This window comes from Suricata suricatta, chromosome 13 (genome assembly GCF_006229205.1).
Source record: "Suricata suricatta isolate VVHF042 chromosome 13, meerkat_22Aug2017_6uvM2_HiC, whole genome shotgun sequence".
In the NCBI taxonomy this organism is placed as follows: domain Eukaryota; kingdom Metazoa; phylum Chordata; class Mammalia; order Carnivora; family Herpestidae; genus Suricata; species Suricata suricatta.
The window spans coordinates 12,338,416-12,352,509 of record NC_043712.1 but is presented as its reverse complement, the minus strand read 5'-3'; the positions used below and the strand labels follow the sequence as shown (position 1 = coordinate 12,352,509).

At 43.8% G+C, this 14,094-nt stretch overlaps 1 protein-coding gene across 1 annotated transcript in view; it reads right to left on the bottom strand.

Annotated features, from left to right (window-relative positions):
- TTLL11 (tubulin tyrosine ligase like 11) overlaps positions 1 to 14,094 on the bottom strand; it is a 246,110-nt gene that overhangs the window by 227,683 nt on the left and 4,333 nt on the right. The window contains exon 4 of the mRNA XM_029919622.1: positions 13,900 to 14,091. Coding sequence (XP_029775482.1) covers positions 13,900 to 14,091 — 192 coding nt within the window. The remainder of the gene's footprint in view (positions 1 to 13,899; positions 14,092 to 14,094) is intronic.

Here is a 14,094-nt window from a genome sequence, read left to right as displayed (position 1 = left end):
AAAAAGGTGGTGGTGATGGTGGAGGGCACTTATGGGGAAGAGCACTGGGTGTTGTATGTAAACCAATTTGACAAAAAACTATTAAAAAAAAAAGAAACTCTTAATACTCATATAGAAACTTAAATAACTCATGGACCAAAGAAAAAAATCTTCATGAAAATATAAAATACACAAAACTAAAAGGTGATTTCTAAAAATGCTATATAGCAAAACTGTGGGTGCACCTAAAGCCACAATGAGAGGCAAGTTCGTAGCCTTTTTTTTTTTTTTGTAAACTCTATACCAAATATGGGGCTCAAACTCACAACCCAGAGATCAAGAGTCACATGCTCTACTGACTGAGCCAGACAGGCGCCCCAAGTCTGTGGTCTTGAATGTTTTATTATAAAAGATGATAGGCTAAGCATACAACTTAATGTCAGGGGTAGAACAACATAAGCCTCAAACAGTATAGGAAAAGGAATCATAAAGAGCAGAAAGCCACAAAATATAAAACAAAGATACAATGGAGATGATGAATAAATCAAAAGTTTCTTCTTTGGAAAAACTAATTGAATTGAGATCTGTATAAAATACAAGTGACTAAGCAAGGATACTTAGCCTAGCCTGGGGTGTGTGGGCATTGGGGGGCAGGGAAGACTTATGGGAAGAGGAGTCATGAGCTGATCCTTGAAGTAATGCATAAGAAAGGAAGGAAACATTCTAAGGAAGAGGGAAAACATGAACAAAGGTAATATAGAAATAGCACAGCATGAAGGCTCAAGAAAACCATATGCAGTGCAGTGTTAGTAGTGGATTAAGTTCAGGGCATCGAATATGTGAGGTAAGTCTAGAGAAACTCAGGGCCCAAACATTAATAAAAAATATTCAACTATGTCTTTACAATATACCCAGTATCATAGGCTAAATACATGATTATATCTTTTTATGCTGGCAACATAACTCCATGGGGTATGAAGGTATTGTGCCCTTTCTATAAAGAAACTCAGGTCCAGGGCAGAATGTTCCCACTGTTACATAGTGAGTTATTTCAAACCCATACCTGTGTGGTTCCAAAGCTACACTGCATCTCAGGTCATGGAAGCCTTTGTATGGAGCCTTTATAAGGAGGCTGAACTTTTATTCTTGAGGCAAATATTCAAATTTACCCCACAAAAAACCAAAACTCATCCTTACAATGAAAGTTTGGAATGGCGTTAGAGCTGCCACTACCCTGTGCCACCAGAACAAAGACTCCATTTGACACAGGTGTCCAAAAAGTCAATGTACCAGTAACAGGCAATACTGCAATGTACAGTGTGCAATGGGGGGCACTGGGCTGATTTGAGTTCCTGAAACATATTAATAATTACTACCCAGGAGGCAAGTACTGGTCAATGATGAGAACCGGATAAGCATATGGCATTTTCCAACATCTTTATTGAAATATAATTCACATATCACACAATTCACCCACTTAAAGTGTACAATTCAACAGTTTTTAGTATGGTCATGAGTTGGCATGACATCACCACAACCGATACTAAGACATTTTCATCACCCCAGACAGAAATCCTATAACTTCCCACCAGAAGGCTCCCTAGTCCCTAGGCAACCACTAACCTGCTTTCTCCATGTAGATTTCTCTATTCTGAATAGTTCATATCAACGGAATCACATAGTGAGTGGTCTCTGTGACTGGCTTCCTTTATATAAGATGTTTTCAATACCATCCATGTTGTAGCATGTAGGCAGTACATTCCTTTTTATGGCCAAATAATATTCCACTGCATGGCTACACCACATTTTGTTTAGCCATGAGCCAATGGACATTGGTTGCTTCCACTTCTTGTCTATTATGAATGATGCTACTATGAACATTAGCGTACATGTATTTTAGTGAACATATGTGTTCATTTTTCTCGGGTATGTACATAGGAGTGAACGACGGGGGATGTAGTAATTCCATGTTCAACATTTTGAGGACCTGTCAAACCAGTTTTCAAATGGCTGCTCCATCTTACATTCCCACCAAGAGCATATGAGGGCTCTAATTTCTCCACATCTTCATCAACGCTTATGATTTGCCGTTTTAGACAGCCTAGTGGACCCAGAATGGTTTCATCGTGGTTTTTATTTTCATTTTCCTAATAGCTAATGACAGTATATGACATTTTAATACAACCCTTAATGTGTCTTTTTTTTTTTTTACACCAGAGATATTTTGACAAAACCTAAAAAATAAAGAAATAACCTATTGGAATTTTCAGGAGTTTCATTACCCAACTGTACATGGAATGCTTAATTAAATTTTGCCCTGTGGGAAGAAGATCCAGGAATGGAGTAAAGAGATAGGTGTGAGGAGAGGGTCAAGGGTAGAGGAAAAGTCTGCTCAATACATTATTTGAAAATTTTAAAGTGGCAGGACATCTGGATGGCTTATTCAGTTGAGTGTCCAACTTTGGCTCAGGTCATTATCTCGCAGTTCGTGAGTTTGAGCCCTGCATCAGGCTCACTGCCTGTCAGCCTCTCAGGACAGAGCCCACTTCAAATCCTCTACCCCTCTCTCCCTCTGCCCCTCCCCCACTTGTACTCTCCCAAAATTTAATAAATATTTTAAAAAAGAAAATTTTAGAGTGGCTTTACATTTTGATGTGACTCTTTCAATTTAGATGTGACTACACAAAAATAGCCATATCAAAATGCCCTGCTTTGACCTAGGACTCATCAACAAAACTAGAAGTTGTGAAGACAGGGAAAAGATTGATCTGGTTTACTCTCTTCCCCAGTATTTGTCATTACATCTTTCAAAAGTAAATACTTGTAGGAACTTTTATATACTGTTGTGTAGAAACTGCTACAATTCTTGGAAAGCTATTTAGCAATACATTCCAGAAAGCTGAAAATACACATGCCCTTTAACCCAAATGTTTTATTTCTGCAAAGTTTATGTTAAGAAAAAAATATAAAATGTGGGGAGGGGAGAAGCACTCTGGGAAGTTTTTTCACAGAGGAATCAATCTAAACATTGAATAATATGAAAATATATAAATAATAGACTTCCTGAATGAGATTTTTTTTTGACAATTAAGATGACATTTCTGAAAAGTTTGCATAGCTCAGGAAAATGTCTAAATTATAACGTGGGCATTAATGTTAACTAAAATTATATCAGCTTTGTATAACACTGACATTAATCATTTCAACGTGTGTGTGTGTGTGTGTGTGTGTGTGTGTGTGTGTGTTTTAGAGAAAGAGAGCGCAAGCAGGGGAGAAGGGCAGAGGAAAAGAGAATCTTAAGCAGACTCCACACTCAGCACAGAGCCCAGTGAGGAGTTCAGTCCCACAACCCTGGGATCATGACCTGAGCCAGAATCAAGAATTGGATGCCCAACTGACTGAGCTACCCAGGCATCCCCCCCACCCAAAAAAAAAAATTCCCACATCAGCTAAATGTATGTTGAAGAAAGACTGGAATGAAATGCTTCAAAACAAAAATAGCCATTGCATCTCCATGGTCGGATTATAAATTTTTTCTATTTTTCCAAGACTTTAATATTTTTTAAAATGCTTTTTAAATAAAGCTAACAGCCAGGCTCAAAGCTCAGGCCTGCCTTGTATGACTTAAGTAATTAAGTAATTTCCAATGGTCTTCTTTACTTATGGGGGCTAGGATACCATACTCCATATATTGATTATATTTAAATGTTTATTTATTTATTTTTGAGAGTGGAAGAGAGAGAGCACACGCATAAGTGGGAGAGGGGCTAGAGAGAGAGAGAGGGAGACACTGAATCTGAAGCAGGCTCCAGGCTCTGAGCTGTCAGCACAGAACCCAACATGGGGCTTGAACTCAGAAACTATGAGATCATGACCTGAGCAGAAGTTGGATGCTTAACTGACTGAGCCACTCAGGTGCCCCCATATTCTATTTAGACGGGCAGTGCGGACCTGGGAACAAGACCCAGCCTGAGAGCCAGGAGACCTGGTGTCTAGTTCAAAGCTGTATGTCACCTAACACCTCTGAAGGGTGAGACAGATGAACCACAACCAACACTCCCTGTGCAGTGGCTGTAGCATGCAGGTCATACATGCCATCAACACACGTCATCAAAACGGGACAAGCCCCCTATGTGTGAGACAAGTCGATGCCCCATGGCCAGAACTAATAAGCGGTGGGGGTTCAAACCCAAATCCAACTCCATACCACACTGATATCTGTGAAACAGGAACAACGAAGTCTACTACCACACTCACTGCATGCAGTACAAGTCAACTTAGATAAATGTATGTAAAAGTTCCACATAAAACATCTACATTTATATTGATATATAAAACCCTAAAGTTCTCCACACAGTCTGTTAATTCACAGGAAGTTTTTTTTTAATTTATTCATTTTTGAGAAATAGAGAGAGACAGAGCCCAATGCGGGGCTTGACCCCACGAACTGTGAGACCATGACCTGAACTAAAGTCAGACGCTTAACTGACTGAGCCACCCAGATGCCCTAGAAGTTTAATAGCACCTGAAGATAAAATTGTGTGTGTTTTGCCCTCATAAGCTAACAAGTCAATAATAATTAAGGTCTGTTTTTAGTGAATAGGAAGGAAAAAAATTTAATCATAATTAGGTAGGTTATGCAAAGCAAATGATTATTAGGTGTTTAAATAATCAACAGAGGAACTTGAGGGGAAGCACTGGGTGTTGTATGGAAAACAATTTGACAATAAAATATTATGGAAAAAAAAATTAAAAAATAATCAACAGAGGAAAGACGTATGAGACAAAAAGTGACTCTCCATGATACTCATAAGCCAATAGGAAAAACATAAACATAAGCAAAATATAAACATAAACAACCCCAAAGATAAATGAACACTTAAGAACACATTTAGGCATTTCACAGACGACGTTGTACAAATGACTAGCAAACATACAAAAAACCCAGCCTCAGTGACAAGCATAGACATGTAAATCAAAAGAACGTATGTTTTACCTTTCAGTTCGGCAAAGATTTAGAAGATTACTAGAAGGCAGTATTGGAGAGGAGAGGGGAAGAGGGGCACTCTCAAACATGCTGGTGGCAATTTGATGGTAACCATCCAAATACAACGTGCATCTACGCTTTGACCCCCCCAATCCGCACAGTCGACCATTAGGTTATTATTAACATGAAATGAACCTATACTTACTAACAGAGAAAGATATCCATGCTAAAAAAGCAATCGCCAAATACTATAATACTGCGTAGCACTGTTTATCCCGATAGTCTGATTATCATCTTTATACCCTCATGGTAGGGCCACACGTCCCAAGCCCTGAGAAGTGAGCCAGGCCATGTAATGCTTTACGAATGAAGTGTAAGCACAGTCACTTCTGGGTAGGAGTCTTAAAAGGCAGTGCACAATCTGCACCTTCCCTTCCCCTCGGGGACTCAATGAAGCAGATGCTGAGCTAGAAGCATGGGGCTCTGAATAACCCACATGAGGAGAACCCCACCAACCTTCCTTCCTTCCCTCCCAACCCGCACTGAATCCCCGAGCATGAGCAAGAAATAAACTTTTGTTGTTATTAAGCCCCTGATACTTTGTGGCTGCTTGTTACTATGGCACAATTTACTTGTCCTGATACATGCAGGGATAAGAAAAAAATCTGGAAGGATGGGCAAGCCAAACTCTAACATGGTGTCGCCTCTTAAGGAGAAGAGTTAGAAAGGACAGGGACGGGGTGGGGAGTGGGGGATGGGCGGTTTCACTTTATACACTCAGGAACTGCACCCATTTTTATAAGCACAAACTGTTTTTGGAAATTGAACGAATGTATTTCTAAGTATTCTAAGATGTCCAGAAAATTTACCACTGTTGCTTTTTCAGATTCCAATAAACCACGGTTCCAACATAAAGAGAAATAAAATCCCCCTATGAGCACAAAGAACAAAACAGGAAATTGTCCTTGCTAAGAGTTCCAGGCAGATGGACAGAAGGACTTCTCAGAAAAGTGACCTTCTGCTGAATAGGGATGACAGGCACAGGAGACACACTGCCCTGTTCTTCCAGCTCCATTAAAGAGGAGGTTTTATGATGACACGGAAGCAGATGGGGACAGAGAAAGAGTTGTCAGAACCGCCTGCTACAGCTTACAAAGGCATTTATAAAAATTACTAGATAATGGTTCAAACACACCCAGGGAAACAAACATGCACACAAATGGCAGCCGAGGTAGCTGTTACGGCAAGGCACGGCTGGATGTGATGGGAAAGGAGAGACATCGGTCCATCTGGAATAGAGAAACACGGGGATTGTTCTCTCCAGCAGAACAGTAATCTTTGCGGAGGGATCGCAGGGACAGAACTTGGCTCCAGTGGAACAGCCACAAGGAAGGGAGGAGCTCGGAACTAATTAAAGGACAAGATTATTGGCCTGTTCACACCACCAAGTGTCTGTTATAAAATGTAATTAAGATGTCATGGAAATTTATCGGACGGAATGTCAAACAGGCATTCCTACTGTAAACACTGGCACTTTAAAGATTTTCTGATTTAATCCTCAGAACAACCCTACCAATTATTTTATGCTCATTCTTAGAGATGAGGCATCTTGGGCTCAGAGAGGTAAAGCCAGTTGTTCAGGGTCACAGAGCCCAGGATTCAAACCCCTGTCTGGCTGTAGTGTTTCCAGAGTCAAGGGGGAGGGCTATAGGATAGTAAAGAGTAGGGATGACAGTAAAGAGTGAAGACATCAGCCCAGGAAATCCACATCCCTTCCACACAGCTGATGGGGATGTTCATATACGTGATTTCAGTTCTCCCCGTGACCTCAAACAGCTAAAATAAACTTCTTGTGGTGATGTATTTAATAATTAACACACCAAAGTAGGCACCAGGTTCAGAGTGGAAGCTTTAAATTTTTCAGTTAAATTCACAAAACTTAAAAGTACAACTGATTTAAAAAGAACGTTAAGTCCGTGTTATTTAAAAAAATTTTAACGTAAACTACATCACCTTGACATTCATTTAAAATGTAATTGTTGGGGCGCCAGGTAGGTTAAGTGTCCAACTCTTGATTCGGTTCAGGTGATGATCTCATGGTTTATAAAATTGAGACCCGCATTGGGCTCTGCATTGACCACATGGAGCCTGCTTGGGATTCCTCTCCCTGTCTCTCTCAAAATGAATAAATTAAAAAAAAAAAAACATTTAAAAAATGTAACTGTCCCTTATCCCCCAAGAGCTTTATATGTTTTTGCTATTTGCTGTATCCCAAGAGCCCAAATAGAGTCTGTTACAGAGCAGGACTCAAAATATTTATGACATGATTCAAATGAGGTGGTCACATATGTTTTGGTTAAGTTGAAACCTATATATGCAGATTAAATTCTGTAATAGTTTTTTCCTAAGTTGTTTTGTTTTGATTTGTTTTGGTTTTGGGGTGGTTTTTGTTTGTTGTTGTTGTTGTTGTTGTTTTAAGTAAATCAGGGGGAGCCGGGGTGGCTCTGTCGGTTAAGCATCCAACTTCAGCTCAGGTCATGATCTCACTGTTCCTGAGTTCGAGCCCCACATCAGGCTCTACGCTGATAGCTCGGAGCTTGGAGCCTGCTTCAGATTCTGTGTCTCCCTCTCTCTCTCTGCCCCTACCCTACTCATGCTCTGTCTCTCTCTCAAAAACAAATATACATTTAAAAAAAAATTTTAAGTAGCTCAAACAACCAACATCTGTAATTGCTCAAAGGGAGAAAAATAGCTAACATATACCCAATATTGACAAGTGTGTCAAACACTGGGTTAAGGCAATTTACACACATTCCCTTATTTAATCTCACAAAAATTCCGCAAGGTAAGTATCACTGGCCCATTGTTACAGTTCAAGAAACTGAGGCTCCGATTCTATATTTCGTACACGTTTGGTCACACAAGTCATTAGGAGCAAAGATTTTAACCCAACTGTCTGAATCTGAAGTCCATGCTAGCTCATTTCAGGACACAACACTTCCCTTCTAGAAAAGAAGGCACTTAAAGATGGGCAGTTACCATTACAGTATGTCCTTGGCCAAGAATAGATTTAAAAGAAAAAGAAAATGTATGATTGCATTTTTGCATTCAACTCCTGCTGATGCAAAACCAGAATCCAGAATGCCCCCAAACCAGGGGCCTTTTACAATAGACACTATGTTTACCTAACACGGGAAACGGCTCTAACAATTACTGGCCAAAAAACCCAAGATTTTAGTTTGTGCTCGCTACAGAACTTGAATGTGAGCCCCCGGAATATGTTGTCATTTAAAGGACTATTTAAGGTGTCAGTGTGGATTCATGAAGCTATAACACATACTGTGTAGCTCCAACAACGGTGGTAGTGAATTGTGATTTTTATGCTAAGACAAGTTCAACTGGCAAAGGGAAAATTCTGGGGGATTAGGCATTACAATAACATGTCTGTTGAAAGTAGAGCATTTGATGGAGGAAGATATAAACCGTTCTTAAATATCATGCTGTTTTCAACAAATGGAACATAAAGTGCAATGACTATTATTGAAACAGGAAAGGGAGGTAAGATTAAACTATATGATTTTTCACTTTATACCGCACCTCCTTCCAGAAGGAATGAGATCCAGCGATTCAGACAGCAGGATCACACTCCATAAAGGAGCAAGGCAACTCAGCTAGGCAAATGGCACTCAAATCACTTCTTCTCTGGGAGCAGCAGCAAGATAGGATTTGGAAGGTGCAGTCACCAAATGTTCTCCCTGACAGGTAGGATATATTTCAATGTGTTTTATTTTAAGTCCTATTTGCAATAGCACTTTCCTGGTTCTGAGCAACTCCACTGTCATTTGAGAGTTATGAGTCAGACAAATGGGAGCGTTAGGAAGTGGAGAATTATAAAACACATCGACTAGTGTGTTTTGGAACAAGACAGACGACTGTAGGAACCCTGACTCTCCCTCTTACTTACTGTGGCCACCTCAATTTCCTCAATCGTTATGTGGGGCTACTACTAATAGAATAACTCCTGGTGGGGTGTGTTTTAGCAAAGGATTAGCAAAGAAGACAGTATAGGGCTGTACACTGGCTATGAGCACAGGCCCTGGATGGCTCTGTGACCTGTGTGGCCTTGGGCTAGCCCTGTACGAACCTCTCTCTGAGCCTCAATTTCCTCATCTGTAATTTGGGAATGATAATAGGATCTACTTCAGAGGGTTGCTATGAACATTAAATAAAATAATCCATAGTAAGTGTCTAATATTTCATGAACATAAAGCATGTAGTACAATGCCTAGCGCATAGCAGATATTTAATAAACAGTAACTGATATTACATATTATAAACAGGACAACATAAGAAGTAGAGATATCCTGAAGAAAGGCTGGATAAACTTCAGAAAACAACACATGATTTGGAGTCTCTGAAACAAAGAACTCATGCTGTAACAGATCGTGGGACAGGGGCTTATGCAAGGGATTGTTGACAAAGGTCCTTCCATCAAATCTCTGAGCGCCCTCGTTCACGTCAGCCAGCTGGTGTCCATGGCACCTCAGGGCACATATCCACAACCTACATCTCCAGGGAGGGCGGCTCGTGACAATAGTGGCATCTATTCTCCTTGGTGTCCTTTCCCTAAGGTTTCTTTAATGATGGTGTCAAAACTACAAAAGAACACACAGGGGCTGGCGAGAGAGACTCACACAATTGAAAGAGGATCACACGATTCCATAAATATTTATTGAGCACATACTGGGAGCCAGGAACCATCCCTCTCTTTCATGTGGGCATCTTCAATAGTGACTCCAGAAGCCTGACTTTGCTGTTCTAAAATAAACTTTTACCTTACCTATAAGTTTACAGAGCCAACGTTTGTGAATTTTCCTTTGAGAGGCAAATTCAACATCGTGGACACGGTTGCATGCGACCCGACCAGAGTGGATAGAACTGAAAACAGAATCATCAGAGAGTTGGCGTGCTTCACCTGGGGCTGAGAGAGTGGGCAAGACAAGCTGAGTCTATAGGTGGCAAGATTCTATATATAATCGGATTCAGGCAGAAGCTCACACTCCGTGATCTGGCTCCCTCTCCAGCGCTCCCCGCTCTCCCACGTGCTCCCTAAGCAGCCGTCATCCCACTCTGCAGACAAAATCGGATCCATCCTCCCTGCCTTGTTCCTCTTCTGTATGGAATGGCCAGGACCCACTCAGCTCCCGGACTGAGCTGCCATTGTGTGCCTGTCTGTCCCGCACGCCGGGAGCTGCTGGAGGGCAAGGAGGGAATCCCATTCATGTCCGTATGCATCACTCCAACCCAGGGTCTGCAGACAGAGATCCAGTAGGAGACAGTGAGAAGAGCCCAGAAGGAAGGCTGGTTTCAAATAGAATCTCTGTTTCAAACGCTAGCTCTGCCCCTTCCTAGCCTTATGACCTTGGGTAAGTTAACTTCCATATACTTCAGTTTCCTCTTCTGTAGGATGGAGACACTGAGGCACTTTATTGGGTTGTTGGGGAAATCAAATCACTGTAGATACATAAAGCCCTTGGAAGAGTGCTTGGCACAGGGTGAGTTATGTAAGGCTTCCTCAGAGCTGTTGACATTCATTGATATCCTTGTTGTTAAATGTATGTGTAATAAAAAAAAAAAAGTGAAGGGGGAAGGGAGAGTGTGTCCGGTAGCCAAACAAACGTGGACCTCACACGCTGGCTCAGTGCTGCCCTGCTAAATGACGGTCTCGTGCAGCCCCCTCGCTAAGCGCTCTCAAAGGAAACGCTGAGCTTCCACCCTGGCTGGTGTTCATGATCCCCTTTCTTCCCTGGGCCCCCGGCCCACCGCTGCCAAAGCCAGCCAGCGGGGTACTCCCAAATCCTGCAGCAACAGCACAGCATGACACACAAAAGACACCAATCAGTGCCTTGTGTCTCAGCCCTGGTCCTCGAACATCAGTGCTGAGCATTACAGATGATCTTGTCCAACATCACCCCTGAAACATATGGGGAAACTGAGGCCCCGGAGAGGTTGTGTCTATGCTTCGTTAGTGACTGCTCCATATGTGTTACTTTTCATGCAGTCAACTTTATAGTAGGTACTAACAATGCTATGATCATAGTTTAAAGCAGGAAGGGACTTAAAGTTTACCTACTCCCGTACTTTTCAAACTCCACATTCTAGGGTGTCAAGACGAAATGTGAGCTCTGCGGCAAGCATTTCATTCATTCATTTGGCAAGTCTTTATTGAATACCTGTGATGTATCACAAGTCAGACACCACTCCTGCCATCAGCGCCTCACAGACTCATAGGAAGAGTGACATTAATAATCACACATCAAATAGAAAAGTCCTACTGTTGTGACTGAGTTTGCTTTAAAATACACCAGGAGTATCTCCACTTACATGCCAATATACTTTCTGAGTGAGAGGAAGAAGGCAAGGTTGGGGTGCTGGGGGCAGTTACAGGTACCAGGAAACTGCCCCCTCCACTGGGTTTACCAGCACAAGGGTCTCACGTAGACTAACATTACCAGTATGTCCCCAGAGAGCCTGGAAACCACTGAACTCGCCCACCCCACCCCCACTGGTAGACAGGCAAATGAAGAGGCTTAAAGAGTTTAACTCACTTGTCAAACTAGCAGAGTTGACATACGGAAGAACTTTACAATCTTGTAGTGGCTCACACAGCCTTCCAAAAAGCAAGCCCACATCCCGCAGCGTGGCCCATGGTCTGACCCCCGCTCCTTTCTCCAGCCTCACCTCACCACCATCCTGCCGCCCACTCATCTCCAGCCACACTGAACTACAGGCAAAGCCCCACAGGTGCCTCTGCTGTGCCCATACTCTGCCCTCTGGCAGAGATTCAAAGCCGATGGCCCTCCATAACTCCTACTCCTTTTCAGCACTCGGAACTCGGCTCACATCTCTCTCTTCCCACAGCACTCCCACCTGAACACAGGGACAGGGAAACACTCATCGCACAGTGTATTCAGCCATCCAACAAATATTTATTGAACACCTCTATGTGCCAAGCACCTGAGGATATGGCAGTAAATAAAACAAAGCCCCTGCCCTCATGGGGCTTACATTCTAATGAAGGAATACGTAACATAGTGTCAGGTAGTGTTTGGTGCTATTTGATAAAAGAAGGAAGAGCAAGGGTTGGTGGAGGGATGGATCATGGGGGAAGGTTTCTCTGAGGAGGAAGCATTTGCTCAGAGATCCAAAGTGGCAGTAAGGCATGCAAATAACTGGGAAAAGAGCATTCCAGGAAGCAGTAGCAAAGATCCTATAATCACTGCAGTGATTTATTTGTGTTTTTTTCCCCCTACTGAATTATAAGGTCCTTGAGGGCAAGGGTTACATCTTAAGCATCTTCGATTTCCAGGGTCAGCATCCATAGCAAACACTCACGGACAGAGTACATGAACCTGGCATGTATGCCCGCTGGTTTCTGGGTCCATCTGGCTCCATCTCAGGATCTAGCCAGTGTCATGTCCCTCTCCCCCACAGAGCTAAGCCAAGCACAGGCTCTCCTTGGCCAAGTCGGCCTTGCCTGATTCTGAGGCCTGGTTTCAGTCCCTGGATTTTCTATCAGGACCATGGCACTGACAAGTTTTCCGATTTTATCTTGTTCTGGCCCGCACATCTCTGGCCCAAACCTGAGACCCTGTCCAGAACTGGGAGCCTCCCTCCAGGTTTCCTAGGCATGGAAGTCCTCCTCTGAATCACCGAGCCCCAAGCCTGGGGACCCTGACACCACGAGACAGACTTCCCCAATGGCTAACCCCTACCTACCTGGACGTCCACTCTGCCTAATTCTTGTCTTCCCTCCAAACCACATGTCTCCTTCCTGATGGGCCACCAACCCTCTGACCTCATCGATCCTTTCTGTGGCCATCTCTCCGTGTGTTCCAACTTCATGAACCCATTCCTGAATGTCTGCCATAGCCAAAGCACAGAGCTAAGTACCTGAGTCTTCCTGTCACCGGCTGCAGATTCCTGTTCCACCAGCAGACCGTCTGGGTCTAAGTCCCCAGACTTGACTACCCTACATCACAATCCCAAAACTCCTGAAACCCTGTTAAAAGCCTTAGAAGCTGAAAATAAAGTCGAATGGCTTTATCCACTCAGCCAACTGCAACAGACAGCCCTCGGTGTCTTTGGTGCTTCATTCCAGCCCCCAGGAGGTCTAAACTGGGCTCAGGGAGGAATAACCCATTCCTGCATCCACCCATTCAGCCACCACTTGTTGTCACATGCTACAGCCACATGCCAAGCCCTAGAATATAAAATACAGTTCCTGCACTGCTGATGGTGGGGGTGGTGACAGTGATGGAGGAAGAGAGTGGGGACAGTGGTAAGATTCGTCACCATTCATTGCACGCTTGAGCTATGCTACAGTAAGCAGTGAGGCGTCCAACACTAACAAACTATGAGGCAGTTATGATTAGCTTCACTTTATAGGGAAGGGAATAAGCTTAAGAGGTGAAGCGACTTGCTCAAAGTCACACGGCTAAGTGGCAGGGTGTGGTGAGGGACCCTAAGTCCGTCTGTCTCCGAGGGACACACTGTTCAACTGCCACACAGTAAGTGCTGAACAAAGAGAACTTAAATGAAGAAGTGAAAGAGAGAGTCCCGGGGACCCGAGGACTCCAAGCTGGTGGAGGAGACAGACACATAAGTAGGCTAAGATCTGCAACGCAGGGTAGTGCCGAAAGCTAGAAACCAGAGCTGTAGGGGAGCCACGGGAAGGAGTGGCTAACTTGACCTGGTGCGGGCTGAAAGCCTTCTGGAGCAAGTGACTTGGGGCTAGGCTTTGAAGGATGAGCACTTGGAGCCTGGCGCTCGGCAGGAGCTCAGCCCTCGGCCCCGGCCTGGGCCGCGCCGGGTCCTCCGAGGTCGAACTGTCCACCCTCCCGCCGTGCCCACGCGGCCGGGCCAGGCCTCACCTCCTTCCACTTGAGCTGGCGGATGCTGATCTTCAAGGCGTCCAGGGAGGTCCTGGCCTTGGAGCTGTCCACGGTGACGGGCCGCTGGGAGCGGGACTCGTCGGCCGCGCGGCCAGAGCTCCGTCGGCCGCCCCGGCCCTTGCCCCGGGGCTTCCCGTGCGGGCAGAGGGCCCGCGCCCGCGCCGGCTGCGGCTT